A 23,261-nucleotide genomic window follows, 5' to 3' on the forward strand; every position below is an offset into this window, starting at 1 on the left:
GCACAGAGTATGTGTAGCAAGATCGTGTGTTTATACTTATATGCGTACGCATGAGAGGAAATGTGCCGGTGCTGTTGCAGGGAATAAGCAGGGAATAAGCCTGATACTTTCTCTCCGCATAACGTTGGCCGGGCCGAGACACATGTGTAGAGCGCACACCTCTCAAAGGTCGAAAATACGCCGAGGAAAAGGAAGAAGAAGGACGAGAAAGAAATGAGGAGCGGCAAAACCAACGAACAATTGTTGCCGCGGTGCCGCACACGGTTTGTACATATGTGTATATATATATATATATATATACAATATGTATTTTACATAGGTATATAGGTACGTGTACGCATGATGTACAACCGAGTGGTAATTTGTTCTCGACCTTTGAAGGATTAATACGAATTGTTTCAGTTTGCAGCGGTACAATTGCCCCGCTTATTATATATCGGACGCGTTATTTCCCTCGTTGCTGCTGCTCTTGTTGTTGTTATTGTTAAAAATATCATCATCGCTATACGCGATCTTACCGACTTTTCATTCAACGCGGACGACAATCCGAGTCATATTTTTTACGCACGCTAAAAACTCGAACGACTTTACACGTAATGCGATAGGCGATGATCATTGCTCACAATTAGTTTTACGCTTGACTGATCGTGAAACGACGAAACACGTATAAAGTACAATATTTATAGATACATGTACCCGATACACATCGTATGTACGGTATATGATATACATAAATATGTATACTTTTCCGAAAACCGGAATATCATTCGATACGCCGTCACGAGATATCTTGTATTATGTATTGCGCATATATATAGAATTCATGAAATCCCAGCCGCAAGGAAACGTGTTGCGGTACTTTTTTTCTACTTCTTCTTCTTCTCTGTTCTATTTAATCGCGATTACAGAATTACTCATGCCGCAGCTATATTTCACCGCTTGCACATGCATGCTATTATAAATTCAACAATTATACCATATACATTACTAAACACAGCTCTTTGCTCAACAATAATATGCAAATGAGTATAATACCTTCCATTCGTATATACACCACCATCATCCATAGGTATAATTTCGAAACGAATGTTAACCCGACAACGTTACGGAAGGATAAGGAAAATTGTTAATTTTTTTTTCCTTTTTTATGATCTCGAGGCAGCGATCGAGGTGAATAAATTTATTTCTCCTAGTTCACAGTCAGTTTTTCCATTGCGCAGGTACATCGTGCGTACATGTATGGTGCTGAAAAACACTACGGACGAACCTAATTGCGAATTAATTCTATAACTCGGATGTTTTGGCAACGTGCATCGGTTAATTGAGGAGAAAAAATTAACGAGAGAGGAAAGAAAGAAACCCTCTAAAATACCGAGAGTTCTTTTGCAGTCGGTCCAATCAGCTGATCGCCAACAAGTGACTAACCTGTACGCAGGTAACGTGGAACGATGATTCATAAAGAAAAATTTACAACACCAACGAACGAGATATACTTCCGTATGGTATACGTACATGTAATTGCAGGTGTATACGATACGAGGCGAAAAATGAAGAAATAAAAATGTTGAAAGAACGCACACAAACGTAACGAGGAAATAAAGAGCGGTCGCTGCTCCAAAAAGTCAATATCCATCTTACACTGTACACACACCGCTCTACATCGATACTACACACGGGCAGGTATACTCTCGACGTCGCCTTTAATGTACGGTACACGCGTAGCCTGCGATAAATGAAAATGGAAAGAATTCGACCGATAACTAAGGGAAAACTGAAAAAATCGACAATTGGAGCGTTGAAGAGAGAGAGAGAGAGAGAAAGAAGGAAACAGCCCACGAAATATAACTATTATTATTAAGAGTACGGGAAGAGGACGAGTTTTATTGAACGGTTGGATAAACTAGTGAAAAAAAGATACATAGAGAGAGAGAGAGAGAGAGAGAGAGAGAGAGAAAGAGAAAGAGAGAGCGGTTTGGAGAAGGGTCGATGAGGTGGGGGGAGGGGGGAGAGAAAAGCAAAGAAACCAACCAAAAACCTGACTCAAGGCACGGTAAAACTATTATTAATACAAAAATGTCTATTTTGAGAGACCGATGTAACCCCGGAGTCATGTTTTACATACACATGCATACATGCATACATTAGGTACATTGAATACATGACGGAATTGCATTACGACGTTACACGTACGTATGTGCGTACCTGAAACTTTTTTTTAAGAACGTGTGACGTTACTGGATGAAAAGTAGGAAGAAGAAGACGAAGAGGAAGAAGTAGGATGAGGAGATGGAGGAGAAAGATTAGAACGATGCACACGTTACACGTGTATCGGCATGCACGATGCACACATTGACACGACATCTGTGTGCGTATGCATGCAAGCCGGCATAAAGTCTCGCTCGATGCAATTTACAAAACAGTGTCACAGTCGTCGCGGCGTTCGTATTCATTGTGTCAGCAACTGGTTTTCACCGTACGTTTAACTTGCCCACCAATCTATCCCTCCATCTATCTATGTACGGTATCAGCCGAATAGAACGTGCAACGCAGGGATTTGAAAGAAAAATAAAATACATGCGTTTCTTTCTTTTTTTTTCGACCCGACGAACACGAAACGTACGTAATAATATCCGATTAACGTGATTTCGTACAGAAGATAGCGAAGCTATCCGGGAAGGCTTGTGATTCTCTTCTCTTTTCAACCGAGTACCTTCCAGGTTTTATTTTCATTCTCTCGTTTTCTCGCTCTATCGTACGCGTTGTTTCGACTCGACGAACCGGTCAGCGAATAAGTACAGCATCGGCATCAGCAGCAGCAGCCAACGCTCTGCTCGTCAGCTGAGAGACCAGCTGAAACGAGAGGGACGGGACTCGACTGACTGACTGACTGACTGACTGTATAGCCTCACTCGCTCCTTGCTTCGTTCGTTCGTTCCTCCGTTCTCGCCCAACTTTTACTCGGGTTTGTTCGAACGACGGTCGTTTAATCGTTCGAAATAAGAACGCGGAGTAATCGAGGGTTTTTGACGTACCTTGATATGTGACGGTGTCTGATTAGCGGGTTGGCGAGACGTGAGAAAACTGACGATTCCTTGGAGGATGTAAATTTTTCAAATCCACTCACAATGGAATCTTCCAGTAGACTGAGCGAGCCGGCGAGCCGTTCCTTCGAGCGTACGCAACCCGAGCTTTCGGGCGTAATGTCGTGTATTTATCGGTGGTTAATCGCGAGCACATCTCACACCGAACGAATCCCCTTGTATTTTATAGCCGTTTATTCGCCGACTAGCCGCTTGTAGCTAACGAGGACGTTTATTAGCAGCGAAAACGCGACATTACCACCCCGACTGACAGTTCCGAACTGTCACTTCGACTCGCGGAACAACGACGCCGGCATCTTGCGGAGGAAACTGTAAACCACGAACACCGTTTGAATAACCCGCTTTTAACCGCCTAGCAACAAGATCAATATTTTCGTCATAGGCATGCTATAAGCTCCTCAACCTTTACCCGCGATTTAGACGCGATTTATGTTATACCCTGTAAAATCCAACGCCTAATTATACGGGGGATTTATCTCGATTCATAACGTTTCGGCAACAGCCCCGTTTGCGTATAATTTATACTATATGGGTATATCATACGATTCACTTACACTCGCAGTATTTGAAACGATTTCCGTGCTGCACGCCTCGAGCTACCTTTCGTCTTATGCATATTACAAGAAACTAAACTAAACGCCAGACTTGCGATTATAAAAGCTCCGAATCTTTAATTTCCCCACGAATGAACAATGCACCGTTTTCGAGAGCTGCTAGAGTTCCTGCTTTCAATTGTTAATCGAAAAGCACGAAAGGACGGCGGGGTTTTCAAATCGAGAGTACTTAAGGATAGGTTCCAAAATCTTAAATCAATCTAACGGCGATAGAGTCGTTTTACCGTTGCAGACAAATCCGCTGATATAAATTGATAAGAAATAGATTACGTACGACGAATAATCGGAAAAGCTTATCCAGCCGTGGTTTTGGAGATAACGCGAGCTTGAAAAATATCGACGTACGTCTTCGGAGAACAAGCGATTTTTCATGCGGGTTTCATTCGAAGCTGTCAAGTTCAGCTTTCACTGAAATTCAGAATTCAACATTTTCCCGTAGAACAATTCGTATATGCGACTGATGATACATGTTTTCACAACGCTCGTTCTGACAAATTTTCAATAGAAATTAAATTTAAACTTTTCGCGCACGTTAGAAGCGGGATACGGATTACGGACAGATATGATACGAGAATCACATTCCAATCGAACGAATTCTGCTAATACGTGCGAATTTCTTTTCCTTTCTTTTTATTTATAAAATAACTCCTGCCCAAGTACAACTGGGAGTGTATAATATGTATGCGTCCATGTATGTATATATATATATATACATGTACACGTATGTATGTATTAACAAGTTACAAATACAATATATAATAATGATAGTCATGATATTTATATACTACATTTTGTATAACTTATATTGATACCTGACTTAGAATAAAGAATATTTTATTAAAATAAATAATATCATAACATATGTTTTATACATATATATATATATATATATTGTTTTTTTTTTATATGGTATAAGAAATAACTGTTTGTTTTTGTTTATAAACGCTATTACTATTATAATGTATTCAATCATATTTAACAAAAACATCTCATCGATATCTATCTATACAAATTTATCCTATATTTATTAACGTATCAGACGCTATTTGGCGTACTGCATACATTATTATATCCACCATACTTACGACCATCCAATAATGCAATGTATACCATGCTGTTCTAAATACAAATCGACCCTGAATAACAATCGACTTCCAAGCCTAAGACTTCGTTTCAGGAATTTTATTTTTAATAAACCCACAAGGACAACATCGCCTATAATTCAAGTCCGGCTTTTTTCTAGCCATAATCAGCACCAAATATCTCAACTCCTATTTCGTACAATACGGTACTCTATGTAAGAAAATGCGTGATTTTTATAATTATTTGTTACGAACGTATCTGGTGGATAAAGCAACGTTCCGAACGAGTTAAAAGTATATTTTCGAGAAACATACGGGCAACACTTGACAACCTTATAGTTACCGTCTTTCGCAACGAAAATAAGAGACGAGAATAAAAAATTTTAAATACACGTAGAATGCATTATCGAGAGTAACATTTATTAGGTCGGATATTTCTTTCAAATAATGCGAAGAAGCTTGTGCGTTTCTCTAAGTAGTACGCAAAAACCGTCAAAGAATTTGACAGTATATTGCAATTTCTCGCACAACGGGGTCGTACGATACGTTTATGACACATAAAATATGTCTTTAATAGGTACTGAATGTTGGAATCTGTGTTGACAAACCCAGCAGATTTTGCCCCCCAAACTTTGAAGATTTGAATAACATTTAATAAATTAGGAAAACTTATAGCTGTTAAGGTACGTATAATTGGAAAATAGAGCTTCCGTCGGCATATTCGAACATTAAAAGACACTCCGTGTAATGATAAAAGATCTTATCTGTACGATGAGAGAATCTAATGATGACAAAAAAAAAGGTGGACGCTTGTACTTTTTTTTTCTTCTTTTCTAGTCCTTCGAATTTCGTAATTTCCATTCGGCACTTGCGTGAAACGAGTAGTAGTAAAGTGTAATAGAAGTTAAAAATAAATATCCCTACTGAACATTACGATATTGATTTTCGAACTTATCGTAATTTCACAGCAATTAACAACACCAATGTTGTCACACGAATGATTGCAAGTTTCACGGAATGATTAAATATTTTGGACCAATTCATACTCCTTTTTTTACTCTATCCACACGGAATCAGAGCTTTTTTTCACTCGCTGTAAGCTGCGTTGATGAGAACGTTGACGAATTTTCAATTTAAACAAACGTTGTTCAAATCACGTGATTCTTTTTCTCTTTCTTCGTTCTGTGGTCGTTATTCCAGACTGCACGCCTGACTCACTGGTTCATATTTTTGCGATATAACATAATTTGATAAACGTAATGATAATTATTATATGCTACGGGTGAACTGAGAGAGAAAGGGGAAGAGAGGAATGAAACAAATGTTCTGCATGATTATAGTAATAAAAACTTAATCACCGATTGCCTCCCATTCAAGTCTTTTTTTAAGCCTTAATGCGATAGCTGCTACTAGTGCAGCACCTTTTCCACTTCCATCTTCTGCATGCATGAGCTTGAACTGTGAAACAAATAAAAATTGCTAATTATACGTTCAATGGATGAGAGGATTTTTTTTTTGATAATTTGGTGAGAGGATTGCATACCTTGTGTCCAGGTGCCAGAAGGTGAATGTACTGATTCATCCACCCCTCGAAACGAGGATGATGCTTGTAAAGCGAACCGTCGACTGCAATAGTCGATTCCTCGCGATCGATTTTTTCCAATAATGTTGCAAGACCTAATTGACAATAATAAACGAAGAGTTGATAAAATACTGCTGATAGACGGTGGTAATTTTGAAAAAAGCAACAAATTTCAGCAAATAAAATCCACAAATGGTTCTTACATATAGAAACCAGGAGAGCAGCACGGTTCGATATAATTTCGCAAACGTATTGTACAATGGCAATGTCTTCTTCAGTTGCTGTCACCCCGAATCTGGCCAAAACATCTCTTGTATTGTTGCTGCCTCCATCAAGAGTATCTCTGTAAGTTGTTGACATGAGTATAGGAGATGCGGTGAAAAGAACAAAATTTTACTACAGTGCTACACAGCTACACTATATGTTACGAATACTTTTGTCCTTGCCATAACGGCGACTTGTCTATACAACACAAGATAACAAGACCGATTCTATATGTTTGCATACGTTAGTGTCCAGGCATGAAATAAAACAGCACACGTTTCAATTAATAAATTCATTTAAAAAATTGTTCCTTATTTTATTTAAATTTATCCACTGTACGAATACTTTTATCCCTCACTGTAGGTACCCATTTCTAGCGTAATAAAAAGTTGACCAAAATCAAAGTTAATATTTCGAAATATATCACGTAAGCTGCCGTCTATTCGTGTGTAAGATATGATAGTAATACGCATTGTATAAATGTAGGAAATTAGATTTAAAAAAACTCACTGTTCGATGTGAGACACCAGGTCAGTCGTGAGATTCCCAGGGGTGAGTAGAGCGCCGGGGGCATGTCCTTCGAATAGAAGTCCTTCTTTCGTCAGTTTAGCAAGTGTGATGCGGGTTAATTCTCCCAGATATTTTCCAGATATATATTTCTCAAACCTATGCGACACAATAGGATAAAAAATGTACAAATATATAAGGTATGTGCATACGTACATATAGATTAAGTCTGTGATACATGAACGATAAAATTAATGTCCTGGAAAATATTCACCCGGCGTAGCGTGGAAAAAATTGTAACTGTAATTGTAAGAAAAATTTTGAACAATAAAACTAGTCTTTGTTTCTATCCAACAAATTGGATTCAAGGGAATTAGGTTAACGAATTGTTATAACATACGACACAATACCGTGTGCAACGTTCGTGACTTTCTCAACATATTTTTATTCGTACAGTATTTTCCGGTTCAAATGTAACGTCAACTCGTGCGTGAAAACGAATAAACGTAAGAAATGCGAATTGCAAAATGCTGCACTTTGTAGAACGACAGGTATGTAAACAATTTTATACATAAACAGGTATACAATTAATAATAAAATGTTGGTACACTTACGTAAACGAACTGACCAGCAACGAGTTTGCGTCGTTTTCGCGGTCGAATTCAGTTTTGATAAAGTCTAGTACTCCGTTGTCTCCAAACGCGCCCCATTCGATGTCGATTATTACCTAAAATAAGTAGCCATTCTGATTAATAACAAACGTACAAAGCGCATATGAAAATTCGTTTTCCAAATAGTTCATTCATTAACTAATGATTGTTCAACAATTCGGGGATTTTGAATTCTTAAATAATAGTAAAACAAGCGAAAGACCCGCCAATTTGTTCAAGGCAAGAGTTTGTTAACTACTTTTTGTTTCCTTTTCAAACGTTTATCGCTTTCGTATGAAAAAAAATGAGACCGTATATGCCGTGTACCTGTGCATTAGCAAGTAATTAAACTGTTTATCGTGAAAATTCTGGAAAAGAATTGAATACACGGCGTATTTATCTGTCTGTTCTACGTTATTTTTTCCCTACTTTTTTCAAATTCATTGACAACTTTGTTTCGTTCATACGTCGGAAATATGCAGGTAAAATAGAACGAGATTAACAGAGTTTACTCGCAATACGTCAGAAGCAGCCGTTATTATTCACGGGATATGAAAATTGGATAATTACAGGTATTTACGCATCAATATGAGAATCCCTACACCTAACTACACAATATCTAGACCCGGAGGCAATATAAAGTTCTGCCCTGACATCCACAACTGACAGGATAGTGCAGGGTGGGGTTATATTTGCGTACTCTTATAATCCATACCATGTTCAATATCGCATACTGTACGTTGCATTCCCCGAGTATGTATGCATGAACGATATAATCAGCGATAATGATACAGCTTGTACCTTGTACATCAGAACGCGGAAGCACCATCCTATCAGCCGTGTGCAGGTATAATCATCGCGTAAACCAGCAAATCGGAAGAAAATATATCAATACACAAATCCGCGAATCTGTCTACGACAAAAAAAATTTCCCATCTACTGCATCGCGAAAGCGAATGGGCAGGTTTCCGAATAACGATTTTAATATGGTTTTTTCGATTTTATTGAAACAGTGTGAAGGATTTTCCGCTTGTTGTATTATCGACTTTCGGCTTCTCTTTCTGGTCTCGATTTCATCAAGAATTCGCACCTCTTTCTCGCCGTGTCTCTCCGTCTCCCAGTGCTGCACTTTGTCGGCTCTTTCTAGATAACAAGCGTTGCTTCCGGTTCCCAGGATCAGACCGATAGCCGTGTTTCGGTCCTGCGAAGCGCCTTGTATCAGAGTCCCCGTCGTGTCGTTCAGAACAGCGACAACGTTCACTTTCGTGTCTCCCCGTCTCTCAAGGGCTTCGCGTAGCAGTAATACGGCGTCTTTGTTCACCACGTTTTGGCAGTTGAACGTCTTGGTCCACGTAACGAGAATACCAACTTCCAGGGAGTGTTGGATCATTGGAAAGGAGAACGTGAAACCTGCGGGGGGGATTAACAAAGACGGTTAGTAATTGCTCCGCGATGGTCAGAAATTAGAAAAACGAATTGGAAATTCTCCTCACCCAGGGGAAGTTCGATGTCCTGGACACCCTGTCCGATTACAAAGTCACTGACACACTCCGCAAGGTAATCGAACAACGCGATTCCGCACCCGACTCGGAGATCGGCCCCAATGTGATACCTCTTGACGTCTTCCTTGACAACGACTCCGTTCTCCAGTTCCAGGAGAATTACACGGAAATTGGTACCGCCAAGGTCCAACGCCAGAAATAAACCCGACTCTGGGGAATGTCAAAAAAGAAAACATTATATCTCATACGATCTTCTCTAAATTCAATTAAATTCTTCTTATTTTGTCCGGGTTTCTGTGATTTATTCAATTTTTTCTTTCCTGTTTCATATATATACACGCGCACGGAGGTAAAAATCATCGCGTGTATAGCGTTTAATTAATAATATTCCAGTTTCCTTGTATAATGTGGAGAGAAATAAAAGAAAAATAAAGATATTTGAAAGAATTTAATAAAAAGATTCGACTGCAATTTTGAATCTACAACCTCTACGCCTACATCGATCACAATTATAGACCTTCACTATAAAACTGCATCGTGAGCGATACAAGAAAGCATAATAATTTCGTGTGAAAAAGTTTACTGCACTGCCGGCCAGCGGCCTTTGAAAATCCCAAAATTAAGCCTCGCACCGTGCGCTCCAAAGAGTAACGGCGGAACTTGTTGCTTGATTAATGTTTACTCAGCTTTATCAAAGTTTGAAATCGATTTTTTCCAACAACCCGTGAATGTTTGTTATATTGGAACCTAGCGAGTGGTTTTCCAAGTACGCCAGCGCCCCAAGAACTCTTTACATAGGGCTATTTTTCACAATCACAAATTATCAATTTGGTAATATACGTGCGGGGATAAATTATACATCATCGCGAGATTCAAAAGCGATGTTTATTTCATTTCTACTGATTTATCCGTACATTTAAGACGCGATACAACCGTAATATAAATATCGCTTACATGTTATTATCCATTATATACAAACGATAATCTCGCGGTGTTAATTGGTATGTTTAAATATTCGCAGATTAACACCATTTTTTGTTAATTCTTTATTTCTCAGTTCAATAACGTGACAATAATCGTTTGATTAGTTTTAAGGTTATTAATTAACGCAGAAATTATTATCCATCCGTTTGGTTTTTTATCCTCTCTTAACTATCAGGGTCATAAACTTTTCGTTTAATTAGTTAGCTGAACGAATTTTTTTTTGAACCAAACTTACCCGTGCCATCGGGCAGTTCGGGGATGTACGTGTTCTCCATTTGCAGTGACGAGGGTCGTTGACGTATTCCATTTTCAACCTCGGACAAGAACACGGACTGAATCTTCCGCGTTGTAGCGGCCGAAAATCTCATCTGGGCGAGACGATTTTCTATCTGAAAATTTTAAATTACTCGTTAATATATAAGTACAATATCTACAGCGCGCAAAAATCCAATTGTATCGCTAAAAAGTTTGCATTGCAAACGAGAAGAAGGCGCGGGGGGGAGGGGAGGGGGCAGCGACAATCAATCGATTCAAGGATAAATTTGATTAGAAAATATTCTCCTCTCACGCGCATTACGTAACGGCTACGGGTATGTATGAATTTAAAGGTGAGAAATTTTGAGAGGTGAATAGATTGTTTTTTTTTTTTTTTTGCCAAATACGCGAATACGTGCGAATGCATAATAAACAGTCACTGATAATGAGTACCGATTTCTTGGCGTACATTGATGCGGGATTTCGAGTATGCTTGGCAAAAAATAAAACCGAACTATCGAGTATAACGTACATACATTATCACAATTAGTTTTTTCATCAATTTTCTCTCTGTACAAGTTCTGTCGCATTGTAACTCGAGTATCCTTATATTATAGGATATTTACGTACGATAACGTAACACGTAACGCCCCAGCTCTCTGTATGCATCGAACAGAAATTTCACGTAAGATAGTCCGGTTACTAAGAATAAGAAACTGATTGGAGTAATTTAAATAGCCACCGAGGTTAAAGTTATACTCGGTGTACAACTATAATTGCTGAACCAGACTAAATTCGCGCGATCGTTGCAGCAGCTTGTAAAAGAAGTCGGATTGCAAGGGCGGAGGGAGAGTCTTCCGATTCTAGAACAATTCTTTACGTTATATACGTTCGCAGTGTTGCGAAATCAGTTCAGTCATTGCCATTAGAAATGGAATCGTACGTCATACATCATACGGATGAAAGTTAACGATCGTGATGACGAAGAATTTTACTTTCCGACCTGATTTCGATTCAACGTTACGGTACTTTTTGACATAAATAATCGATATCGAAGCTCTTTTCTCAAGAATAGCAGCCTCTGTGGTTATTTTTTTTATTTATTTATTTATTTTTTTTTATGCATCATTAGGAAAAACACAGTAGTTTACGAACGTAACAATAATTTGACAAATACTCGAAGCTCTACCGTTTCGTAATAAGATTACCAAAGGAGTATTAATAATTTTCAAGCGAACAACCAGCTCCTTGGTTGATCAGGCGTTGTGTGCGTATCTTTCCTCGAAAGAAATATTGCGACGAGTTATTGTTAGACGGTAATATAAGTGCCTTCGTCAAGTCGTTCCTACGAGACGAGACGAGACAATTTGCATGCGTGATGAGATTGGCGGGTCGGCATTGCCTGCACGCTGTGGTCGATTTTCTTCTGCTATCCTCAAACAGGCTCGTACACACAGAGACACACTGCTGAGATAGAAAACGACACGTGTGTATTCCCTTTGCACTCTACGATCCCTCCTACGGTTTGTTGGAAAAAAATTTCCAGACGCGATGTACTGGATTACTCGTTAAAAGTACGTATAATGTCTGTAAATACCGTGCTATATTTACGATATTGTACGCACAGAGACATATATATATAGTGTGCATCAAGTGGCGAATGCCGGATAAATCAAGAACGAATAGAGAGCAATTAAGTCTTGACCCGTACATTATCGTTTGCGGACGTGGTTGAAACAGACTTTTCGTATTCCTGCAGCGAATTGCGAATTGCGAATATTGTGTGTACGTATATACGCATATCTATAAACCGTACGTTACGGAGTGAGAAAAATTTCCGGGACGTCGATTCGATGATTTATACGTGAGATAAAAATTGTTGGACAATGATAATTAGCGAATCGATAAATATAAATTGACAAATAAGACTCGTATATTATACTAATCCTCATTTAGACACTGCTGAGAACTATTATTTATTCACTTTGACATTACGTGTATACACGTGTGTCGTAAACTGCGCAAATTTTCTCAACGATCAATATATTCGGATATTAGATATTATATGCCGATAAAATGTGTTCAACCGAGATAACGAACACCGTTGCAGATTTTCAGGACCGGGTAGATTTTTTGTTTTTTCAAATTACAAGGCTGTAATCATTATTTACTCTATATAAAATGCTTGTGGAGTAGAAATAAATATCAGATTAAAATTTATCGCGTAAATAGTATTACGGTACCTTATACGCGTGAAAATCCGTGATTGGTATCGCGTCCAACTATCATCTGTATACGTACAATGTATACTATCGAATTTAGGTTATTGGAAAAAAACTGTTCGCTCTGAATCAGGATCATTGAGAATCGCTAAACTGCGGCCACATTTTTGCTTCCTAAATAGAATGATCAAGTGAACCGCGATCCTCATAAATGTAAGGTCAAACATGGAGAGACGCGAGAACGATCAATAAGCTATGAAGAAATAGGGAAGAAAAACGAATTACTCGAAGTTTGTTCGTTGCTTTAATTTTTTTTTTTTATTTTAATTCTTTTATTTTTTGTTTTTGTTTGATTACAGCCAATTATTATTACGAAATCAATGCAGAGAACGTCGTGTACGTATTAATGATTTCCAAAATTGTTTCCCCGATAGAAGAAATAGTAATAATTATAATAACGAAAACTTGCGTAACTTTGCTCGCTTGCTCATTCAATACGAGAAATAAACAAAACCAGGCTCTTTTCCGACGCGTAGTTTGACGGCGTAATTCCCTCGTATTTCGTACAAACGATTGCACAATATACACATGACGTAGATAATATAGACGAATTAGAAATATTGTAGGCGTAAAAAGTAGCGGGTAATTTTTTATACGAGAGCCTGAAAAATTGTAAAACAACATGTGTAATTGTCACGGTGATGCGTTAATTTATTAATTTCACAATCAGCTCGATCTTCGCGATTCCAATTTCGTGCAAAACTACGTATGATGGGTACATAAATAACTTGTATTATTTATAACGCCGGTTATACGAAATTGCGATGGGTCATGTTTTTCGCCTATAATCTCCACCCGCCCTTCAAATTTGTCAAAATCGGTTTTGTTTTCATCACGATATGATACCTATACCTATAAATACGCACTTTACGCGTGTAAGACTCGTTCGTTGTTTATAATATCGCAATAACGTGATATAACGACTGGCGCAACGCGAAGATTAACCAAGTGTGAAACACCGTTGTAATCTATGACCAAAAGTCGTAAAGATACGGGTATCATTTTGTCCTAAATCACGCGTGTTCGAGAGCTAATTGTTATTCCATAAGAAAAATTATTCGCAAGAATCTGCCAATCAATTTTACAGCTACGATATAGTTAAACCTCTTCGATAATCGGCGGTGAAACGAATTGACAAAATATTGTTAAACGCTTGTTGAACATTTCACATGATCGTAAAATCTACATACACGCTGCATTACGTATAATCGAGTCTCGCTTCGGCCAAAAGGAATTACAGAAACGTGACGCGTCAATTGTGACCACAGAGGCTTGTCTCGAGTGGCAGTTCGCTATTGGACAGCTCGCCATAGCCGATAAAATGTTTGCGGTATCGCGACACTCGCTTAACGAGCGTAATAAATCAAAATGATAAAATAAAAATTCTCACAAGTCTGCGGTGATACGTTATTATTATTAATATTATTATTCTTATTATATTTATTTTTTTTTTTTTGCACAACGATTGATATGACAAAACCCGATGTCGAAAAAAAAAATATTAGACGCAAATTTTCGTACACCTATAATGTAAAATTGTATAATTTCTATAATTGACACAATAATTATACAAGAAAAATATTTTACTACCGGTGTGCTTTTTTTTTTTGTTTAAATTGCTCTTTAAAAGCCTTTCGACCTTCTTTCTCAAATGTCTACCTACGTACCTTTTGTCTTCTGACATCATCCGCGAGAAGAAGAGGCGCGACTTGAATAGCCTCGTGAAGAGCTCGTTCTGTCGGTACCACCATCTTGGTTTTACTCTTCGACCAATTCTGAAATTCAAAGCAATTCATACGATTGAACGCGGAATGCAAAGAAGAAAGAAAAAAAAAAAAGAAAGGGGAATAAAAGATTAAATTCTGAACAAAAATACAGGCTGTGAAACGAATCACGAATCTTTGAAACCACTTTCGTTTAGACTTTGTACCGTGTAAGTACTGTTTTTTTCTTTTTTTTTCGTGACGAAGAATTTTCTTTTTTTTTTCAGAGAGAAATTTGAATAATAAAAATTTAAGAAACGAATCACGTGCCTGCCATATTACATGTTGTACAGGACATCATTTTTGAGATGGTAACATTGATCTTGAGACTCGTGTTTAAAGATTAGAAATCGCAACCATTATTGATTATCGTCCAAATTTTTTTTCTGCAATTATCCGAACTATGAAATAGATCTCTGAATTTTTTTCAAATTTTATATTCAACCGATTAATTATTTACAAATACTGAGAGTGACTTTGAAAAGGATTGAAATTCTCAAAAAATTCTCAAAATTGTATTTTTTTACAAACATTTCAAGACCGGGTTCACGATGGGAATTTTTTTTTTTCAGGACTCTCAATTTTTTTTGATCAACTGAAACATTGTTTAAACGGTCTGAAAATTCCTGAAAAGATCTCGTAACTTCTATTTTACACTTGGAACATTTGAGAGCGCTGAAAAGAAATTGAAAAAAAAAATTGGTTCATGACGGGCTCGGTCTTGAAATGTTTTTGATAAAAAATAAAGTTTCTGAGAATTTTAAAAGAGGTCCTTTTCAAAATGACTTTAAATATTTACAAATAATTGAGCAGTCGAGTAAAAAATCTGAAAACTATTCAGGGTACTAATTCGGAGCTGGGAGGGTTGCAGAAAATTTTTCAATCAAAACAGTAATGGTTAGGGTCCGACGTTGGTCGGGTTCGCATGGAATTCCCCGTATATAGAGGTAAGTATATGTATATTATACCTATAATGTAATTTTGATAAAAAAGAATTTCGTAGCGTCAATTTTTTCACATTAAAACCGTACAGCAAATCGCGATTGAAATATTATCAGCCATTATATGTATATTGCAGATATCGGACAAGCAAAATTTCAAGAGCCTTCTTGTCAAATAGTCTATACCTTTGATGTTAAAAACAATATTTGACTGTGATAAATTGGCGTGGTGCGATAATTCTGTGCATACTGTAGACGTGAGAATCGGTTATTGGAAAATAAAAGCTTGAACCATTTAGCATTTTGCAAATTGTATAATCGTTAGCTTGATAAATTGCGAAATAGAAAATCGAGCAGAAGGCAAATGCCAATTGATGAACCGCGACGGAATTTTGATAAAGATAACGTTGAAACGATTCAGAAGGATTACTCAATGATCTCGTCGGTCGAAACTTTGCGATTAAAATGCGATAATTCTTCTTTAATCCAAATGAATTACGGTCGTGAAATATCCCTGCAGCAATAAGTGATCCGATCTGCGCTACGATCGGATACATATCTAATTTCGCAGCGGCTTCGGAAAACAATCGGCGTAAATTGTCGGTTTTTTTCGTCACGGTTTGCAAATCAGTGATAGAAATGAGAAAAACGGTATAAAAAATACTCGGTGTATTGTTATCTATTTAAAGCTTTGTACAACAACGGATCTCTGGAAAGATATGGAAGTATGTATGGAAAATTTCAAAATACACTGTGTACATTACAAGTGCAGGTATATGTGCACAGGAATGATGATATAACAATGACATTAGAGCTTTACACCGCAGTTGTTACGACGGAAGAGGTTTGAATTGGAAATATTTTTCTCAAAACACTCTGTATAGCATGTATATTTATTCTATGTAAGATACGACGACACGTCTTACAGAGACAAAACAAAAACAAGGGAAAAATAAGAAACGCAGATGAAACAAAATAGAAAAAAAAAAATTCATCAATCGAACTTTAACAATAATCGTAGAAATGCGTTCAGCACCTAAACATAATTATTCTACCACCAATAAATCGTATAATTATACGTATTGTCGTCGCAAGTTTTATAATATCAGATTCCGATTGGTTCCGAGTGATAATTGTTCTTACGTAAATTGTTATATAGAACGAGAATGCATCAACGTTTGTTGCATGATGCGATCGGTTAAAATGAAGGGTCTTTCGGCAAGAGATAACTATAAACTACACACACACACGCATATGCGTCTCGTGTCAGGAGTTATCAAGATATGAAAGATTCGTTACTCAACAAACACGCCGCAGCATGCTCTGCACGTTATGCACGTGATAGTAAAATTACATGCGTGATGTGGACAATGTCACGCGAGGTTATCGTTCACGGGATAATCTTTTGGTTAGTATCTGTATGTATCTGACAAGTATTCGTGAAGCAGAAACGAGCAACGAAATTAATCGCTGCTATTTCATACATATATTTATAGATATTCGATTTGCAATTACCGCGTACAACGAAACTAATTTAAAGCTAGTGTTAATTAGACGTAATTAGCATTTATTTATCACACTTCGAATGACAATTTAACTCTTCTCTGCGATACACGCGCGCTGCATGCGAGTCTTTTTCTCGCATGAAAAAGTTTGACGACTTTTTGTAATTACTTCTCAACCACATCTCCTTACTCGCATATCAAATTTCCCTCGACGTTCGTTCGAACGAAGCATACTACGTTGTATTAACAATTATAATATCTATAAAATGAGTAAAATAACGAGACGCAAAAATGAGCAACTGTAAAGCGAGGACGCTGCGATTTCGCAAGACGATAATGCACTCTTGCAAATACCGTGATAAGAGGAGTCGGAATTATCCGGCATTCGAAATTTTAACTCTGTGCAAAATATATCCAAGAAGATATGCACCGTTGAAGGACGGAAAGCGTTGTAATTATCATCCGGCAGCTTTTACAAGGGCAAGGTTGATATTCGTACCCAACTAACAAACGTCACGGCATAAGCTGCGATATACTCACACGCTTTGTTACACCTACACCATCCTGGTTGTGGGAGTGAGAGTCTCACGCATACACAGAACGTGAATACGTCGCGTTGCGTAACGCGATTGAATATTTCATCAGCCGTGTGTGCATATAACGTACGATGATAATTTATTATTATACCGCGAATATATCGAATTTCGATTCTGTACGTAAATTATACCGTAACGTCTCAGTGTGATAAAAGCACAATTACACACGCACGTGTGTGTATACGCATATTAGCAGAAGCTGGAAAGTGAATTAACTAACAAAAGCGCGTTGAAGCGGAAACAAAAAAAAAAAAAGATGACAAAAAAGAAAAAAAAGACATACAAAATTAATTCAATATTCGTGTAATAACCGAACTCAGGGGGTGATTGAACGGTATAATAAACATACGCGATTATAACGAAATAAGAGACGATATTGATTGCGATGTTAATTGTAATGCTTCGGGTTACACTGTACATATAACTAGTTACGCTGATTGATAATATAGGTGTTGTATTAATTTAGGGTACAGTTCGCGGTCTTCCGAATCCTTGTTGCGATAAATAAACTTTCGACGTACGTTGAGCAAGAAAGAAGAACCAATCGGGATTGTTCGACGAGTACAGAGAGGGGCGGGGGACGAGATGTTAAGGTTTAACGTTTAATCATAATTGACAATGATACCGATACGTGAGAAATGTTTATATATTTCTCACTTTACAAAGAAAACTTTCGCAAACATAATCCACGAATCGACGTTGAGAACTCGCTGCTGTTTATACGCAGCATGTGCAATAATGTGCATGCGGGTCGTTTGAAAGATTGCAAAGTGTTGATAACCTACGTCTGAGAAAATAATAGCAAACTACATACTGCGCGTATAAATAATATGATGCGTAATTACCGAATCCACACCATTCGTCATTCATACCGATTAGATTTCGGAAAGTGAACGCGTTGATATATCTACACCAGCCCCCTGCAACTAGATCGAGCGAAAAAGTAAAAAAAGTAACCTAGTATGTCACATAATTTTAGTTCTTATTGAAGGCGTTAGTAGTGCAGTTGCACGGGTTGCACTCTGTAAAGGCCGTAAAGGTAATCGGGCAAACCGTGCAACTGTACTACTAACGCTCTCTACCGAGTGTGACAACATAGACTCGTTTTCTGAAATACAGAGTTGCAGGGAGCTGATCTACACGTATGTGTACGTGCATATGTATACAGGAAAATAACTGTAAGGGTATAAAGATTCTAGTATAATATAAGGTATATATAATGTATATATATATATATATATATATATATATATATATATATATATATATATAATGTTGTAATATGTAACTGCGAAAACTTGGAATAACATGTTTTTCACATATCGTGTGATATACGTGCGCGCGTACACACACACACATATATATATATGTATATATGTATTATAATTATATATTATTTGTTCGGAAAGGCGCGAAAAACACACTTATTATTTTTTACACGTCAACCGTTATACAATTGTGTACAATTTGAACGGTAAAACGTACGTCTCTCGTTAGCCGGCAGACATTACTGCATCAAGTACATATCGCGGTTCGGATACACATTGAGAAAAATTTCATTTGTTGCAGTAACTAGAAAAATTGAGTAAAACAGGTATCGTTAAAAAAACTGTTTGAACGTTGTTGGGATTACGAAAAACTAGGTACGCGTAACCATTTTGCGCTATCGTCGATCCTTTTTTGGTTGTTGCAACGCAAAATCAGTTTGTGAGGTTTACTCTACTATTTTAGTTAAACAAGGCCTTAACGTCAATTTATCGTTCCACAAGCGTTAAATTTTCGCAACAGTTGCGATAAAATATAGTAACTGTGATCGTGATGAGAAAGAATAGTAACGGATAGTAGAGTTTCCGGTAAAAGCTAGAAAATTAATTTTCATTTTCTACCTATAACTATATTTTGTCGATTGTGGTAAAAAATGAAAATAGTCAAGGACCGAGCGGTAACTGAAAATAAAAATTGCTCTCAGTGTGTATACATATACGTATACTTTACCGCGAGAAGCGAAACATTATTCACAGAAAATAGTATACGAAGGAGGAAGGCGAGGCACGACGGACCCCTGAAAAATTTTCCACGAATGAAAAAAAAAAAAAAAAAAAAAAATGCTATGTTCAATAGTTTCATAATCGAGAGTTCATAACGATTTGTAAAGAAAACAGAGTATTTCGGGTAAAATGGAATACTTGAGAAGTTAATAAAAAAAAAAAAAAATATGAAAGTATTTTTGTAATAATTTTTTTAAGGGGTTCCGGCGTACCCCGGGATTTATTCTTTTTTTTTTTCGTTTTTATTTTTTAAATTAAATTATGGCGGTGCAACGATGAATTTGCTCGAGATAGATCGAACCGACTTTTACCCGGTGCTCAAAAGCCATGAAATATAATTATCGGCTTAGGGGGTCCGTCGTGCCTCGCAGGTTTTCACATTTACCTGCATCGTTTACGGGTTTAACAATGATAAAATGCTTGTAAATTGCTTGTCGAGCAAATCGCGCGCGCCTAAGTCGAGAGGTGTGCGCGTCCCGCGACCAATCGGATCGTCGTCGTTGTTCCGCGGGCGTATAAACCGCGACGACGTCAACTTGACGATTGCGAGTCTTTAACCCGGCGCACGTGAGCCGCTGGCCTTTTACGCAACTGTGCCACTACGTTCTTTGCAAAAACGCGATCATCGTCGCCGCACGCTCGATATCCGTTCGACGGCTGTGAAAGATTTAGCGGTTTAATTAATCGTTGTTATTATAATCGCGATCGCGCAAACCCGCGAGGCAAAAAAAAGAAACTACACATATACGATGTTTTATGCGATTCGGTTTTATTTTCAGAAAAAAAAGAGGACGGGGAAGAAAGAAAGAAAGAAAGAAAGAAAGAAAGAGAGAGAGAGAGAGAGTTAAATTAAATCTTGCACGAATCACAAAATTTAAATGCGCGAATTATTTTAATGAATTTGCGAAATATTGTTAGATTTTTTTTTATTTTCTTTTTCTTTTTTGTTTCGACATAGTATACGTATCTCTACTTTTTCTGGTGCTCGCTCGCTCGTTTTTATAATCCAATTCTTAATTCACACACGTGGCTTTAAAGTCAAAACAAATATTTGATCAACGTGAACACGGCTTGAAACCAATTTTTTGAAGCGAATTCATTAGAATTATTACACGTCATTGCTTATCTTATATTATGTACACCCACACGCATACATATTCCTGAATTTTACGCGACGGAAAATATCCGCGACCTGCGGTCGATATATGTATAATATAATTTCAACGGCGAGTGTTTGGATTTGAAAATTAATCGTTCTTTTCGGATTGAATTAAAAATCGTGGAACAATCATTCGCAATAATTCGTTCTCACAGACGAATTGAAAGGAATCAGATTTAGATTTTTCTTTAGACGTTCGTGACACAATTTCATCCGACGATAGAGACATTAGAAACAAGTCTAGAAGTCTAGAAGAATAGATCATTTTTACGCGAATGTAAGCCGAACCGTGTAACGGCTTGAAGCTGGGACGACAAAATGGCAGAACAATTATAACCACAAACAACTGCGAGTATTGCAGAAATTGACAATTTCGCGTACCTGCGTATAAATGAAGAATTTTTCGATATTTCGAACGTCGAATGGCCGACGAATCTCGCTTGGTGAAAATGGCGATAATCTGAGAATGCGGCTTACAAAGCTCGTAGGGTGGCAGACAGACTGGTTTTATTAAAATCAATTGTAAGGTGTAAACTTTAATTATAGAACAATTTAGCCAGTTGACCCAAGATGACAGTTCTAATTCGGAACGTGAAGTACATGGCGTCGTCACCTTTCAATTGAACAATATATGTATATATTCTTCAAATCAGAGAGCCTTAAAAAGTCTTTGATATGATATACATATTTATAGAACTATAAATTGTTCGGTATACATGTCTCTTTACGCCTACTTTTTTTCGCTGTCAAAGTTCCAACGAACAAATAAGAAATGTAAAAACATATACATGTCGCAAGCAATAATTGAATTTTCTTCATATTTTCTGATAATACGTTATACGTACGGAATATTGAGAATCAGTCGAGAGAGTTATTATAAATGCATCGTTTATCGAATTCTAGAAATTGTTCATCAATTATTTATCAGTAATTTTAACCTGTAACATCGACCACTACGCAAGTGTCTGTGTATATACATATATATATATATATATATATACGCGTACATACGCGTAGTTGGCATGAAAAGTCAATATCAGTAATGACGATGCTTTGCGTATATGAATATGTATACACACACACACGCCTAAATACCGTACGCTTTTTAGCCCCCTCTTTGTTCTTTGGAATTGTCGTTGACCTCTCGTTTTTTCAAAGATTATATATTACAGAGTTGGGAAAATATTAATACACAATACAACATTATACTCGAATCAAAATTTGCCGCGTGAGAAAAAACGAAAAGAAACCGTCGAGTTCAAGTTATTACACGTATATTATTTACAAATTATACATAAGGCGAATGCAGAGGTAAAATTCGCAGGAGGGTCAATTTCTGCAGACTAAACCGCCGATTCGGATCGCAGTTTACGGGAACCGATTTGCAAACTGCGACTAATAGTTGCGCACACATCACGCAACGAATAACTATTTGAAGAGTAAAACTGTACAAGCGTGTAAAATAATACAGAGAACGTATACCTGTACGTATACAGTATCTATTCAAGTCGAACGCGTGCAGAGATAATATATTGCAGACGTAAGAATTACACGCTAATAAAAGCGAATTCAAGTCTGATGTACGTACGTGTACGTGGGTTAATAATTACGTAGAGAAATGCACGTTCCAGGCCGGCTGACCAAAGAAGCGCGAGACTTAAGTAAGTTGTAGAAGGGAAAATAGAAAAAAAAAAGAGTGGGCGGAATGCAACCGCTCGACTTAAATCAATATTATAGTTATACATGTATACCGATTCTTTCCTGTGCAGTGCGATACGTTGTACACGCATACTTGCATCGTGTATGTATTGTATAAATAACAACATACATGGAAACTGGTAGCTGGACACGAGGATTGATTATCCCAATTCTCCAACTTTACTGCAATATTACCGGGAGAAAATATTTGCCTTGCACGTATCATACACGCGCGCATAGACGCGTACGTGTAAGTGCGTAACACTGTGTATTTAAAAACAACATTAAAGACGCGCACGTGCGTGTGTTCCGCGCACAATCGGCGATGCGATTCCGTACACCGGCAAACGGCTCGATCGTAACGCTTTAATGCAGAAGCAAAAAACTGTACGTCTTTTACATATAATACATACTATACGTGTATATACGAAATTCGCGAAACACGCGCACACGTGATTAATGTGTATAAATTTGTGCATATATGTACAATGAGACACGAACGAACGAACGAACGAATGAATGAATAGAAACTCACCGTGAATGTATTATACCATATACGTATAAGAGGCGCGTTTTGTCTTCTCCTCTCTTCAGTTAGCAACGATTTTCCTTCCTTCTGATTTTCCGACTCTCCCTCTCTCTCTCTTTGCGCAGATTTACCCTTCGTTTCTTTGCTTTTTTTTTTCTTTTTTCCTCTTCTTCTTTTTAATATATATTTCTACGTTTCT

The 23,261-nt window shown here is 37.4% G+C and overlaps 3 protein-coding genes across 5 annotated transcripts in view; all 3 read right to left on the bottom strand.

The window, feature by feature from the left end:
• The window catches only part of Sesn (Sestrin), a 126,459-nt gene extending 123,089 nt beyond the window's left edge, over positions 1-3,370 (bottom strand). The window contains exon 1 of the mRNA XM_046622978.2: positions 3,033-3,370. The gene's annotated coding sequence lies outside the window, so the exon portion shown is untranslated. The remainder of the gene's footprint in view (positions 1-3,032) is intronic.
• A 2,777-nt stretch (positions 3,371-6,147) lies between these two features.
• Positions 6,148-10,654, bottom strand: LOC124217950 (hexokinase type 2). The gene is made up of 8 exons (XM_046624180.1): positions 10,522-10,654; positions 9,294-9,512; positions 8,891-9,210; positions 7,765-7,877; positions 7,154-7,309; positions 6,583-6,722; positions 6,341-6,474; positions 6,148-6,255 (listed from the first exon to the last, which is right to left on the bottom strand). The coding sequence occupies exons 1-8, from the start codon at positions 10,652-10,654 to the stop codon at positions 6,148-6,150; spliced, it is 1,323 nt and encodes a 440-aa protein (XP_046480136.1).
• The window catches only part of nompB (intraflagellar transport protein 88-like protein nompB), a 29,120-nt gene continuing 16,395 nt past the window's right edge, over positions 10,537-23,261 (bottom strand). For 2 of the 3 annotated variants that reach the window (XM_046623010.2, XM_046623020.2), the window contains one exon: positions 14,492-14,598. Coding sequence is in view for 2 of the 3 variants with exons in the window: in XM_046623020.2 (XP_046478976.1) it covers positions 14,582-14,598 (17 nt within the window). In the remaining variant the exon portion in view is untranslated. Of the gene's footprint in view, positions 10,676-14,490; positions 14,599-23,261 lie in introns of those variants that run through there. The other variant, XM_046623003.2, reaches the window with a different exon arrangement.

The sequence above is a fragment of the Neodiprion pinetum genome, chromosome 1, assembly GCF_021155775.2.
Source record: "Neodiprion pinetum isolate iyNeoPine1 chromosome 1, iyNeoPine1.2, whole genome shotgun sequence".
Taxonomy (NCBI): Eukaryota; Metazoa; Arthropoda; class Insecta; order Hymenoptera; family Diprionidae; genus Neodiprion; species Neodiprion pinetum.

Excerpts from the sequence above, each read along its gene's own strand:
- LOC124217950 (XM_046624180.1), bottom strand. The coding sequence starts at position 10,654 with ATGAGATTTTCGGCCGCTACAACGCGGAAGATTCAGTCCGTGTTCTTG. Across the intron at positions 6,475-6,582 it reads TGCTCTCCTGGTTTCTATAT|GTCTTGCAACATTATTGGAA; the intron begins GTAAGAACCATT and ends ATTGTCAATTAG. Across the intron at positions 6,256-6,340 it reads TTCTGGCACCTGGACACAAG|TTCAAGCTCATGCATGCAGA; the intron begins GTATGCAATCCT and ends TTTGTTTCACAG.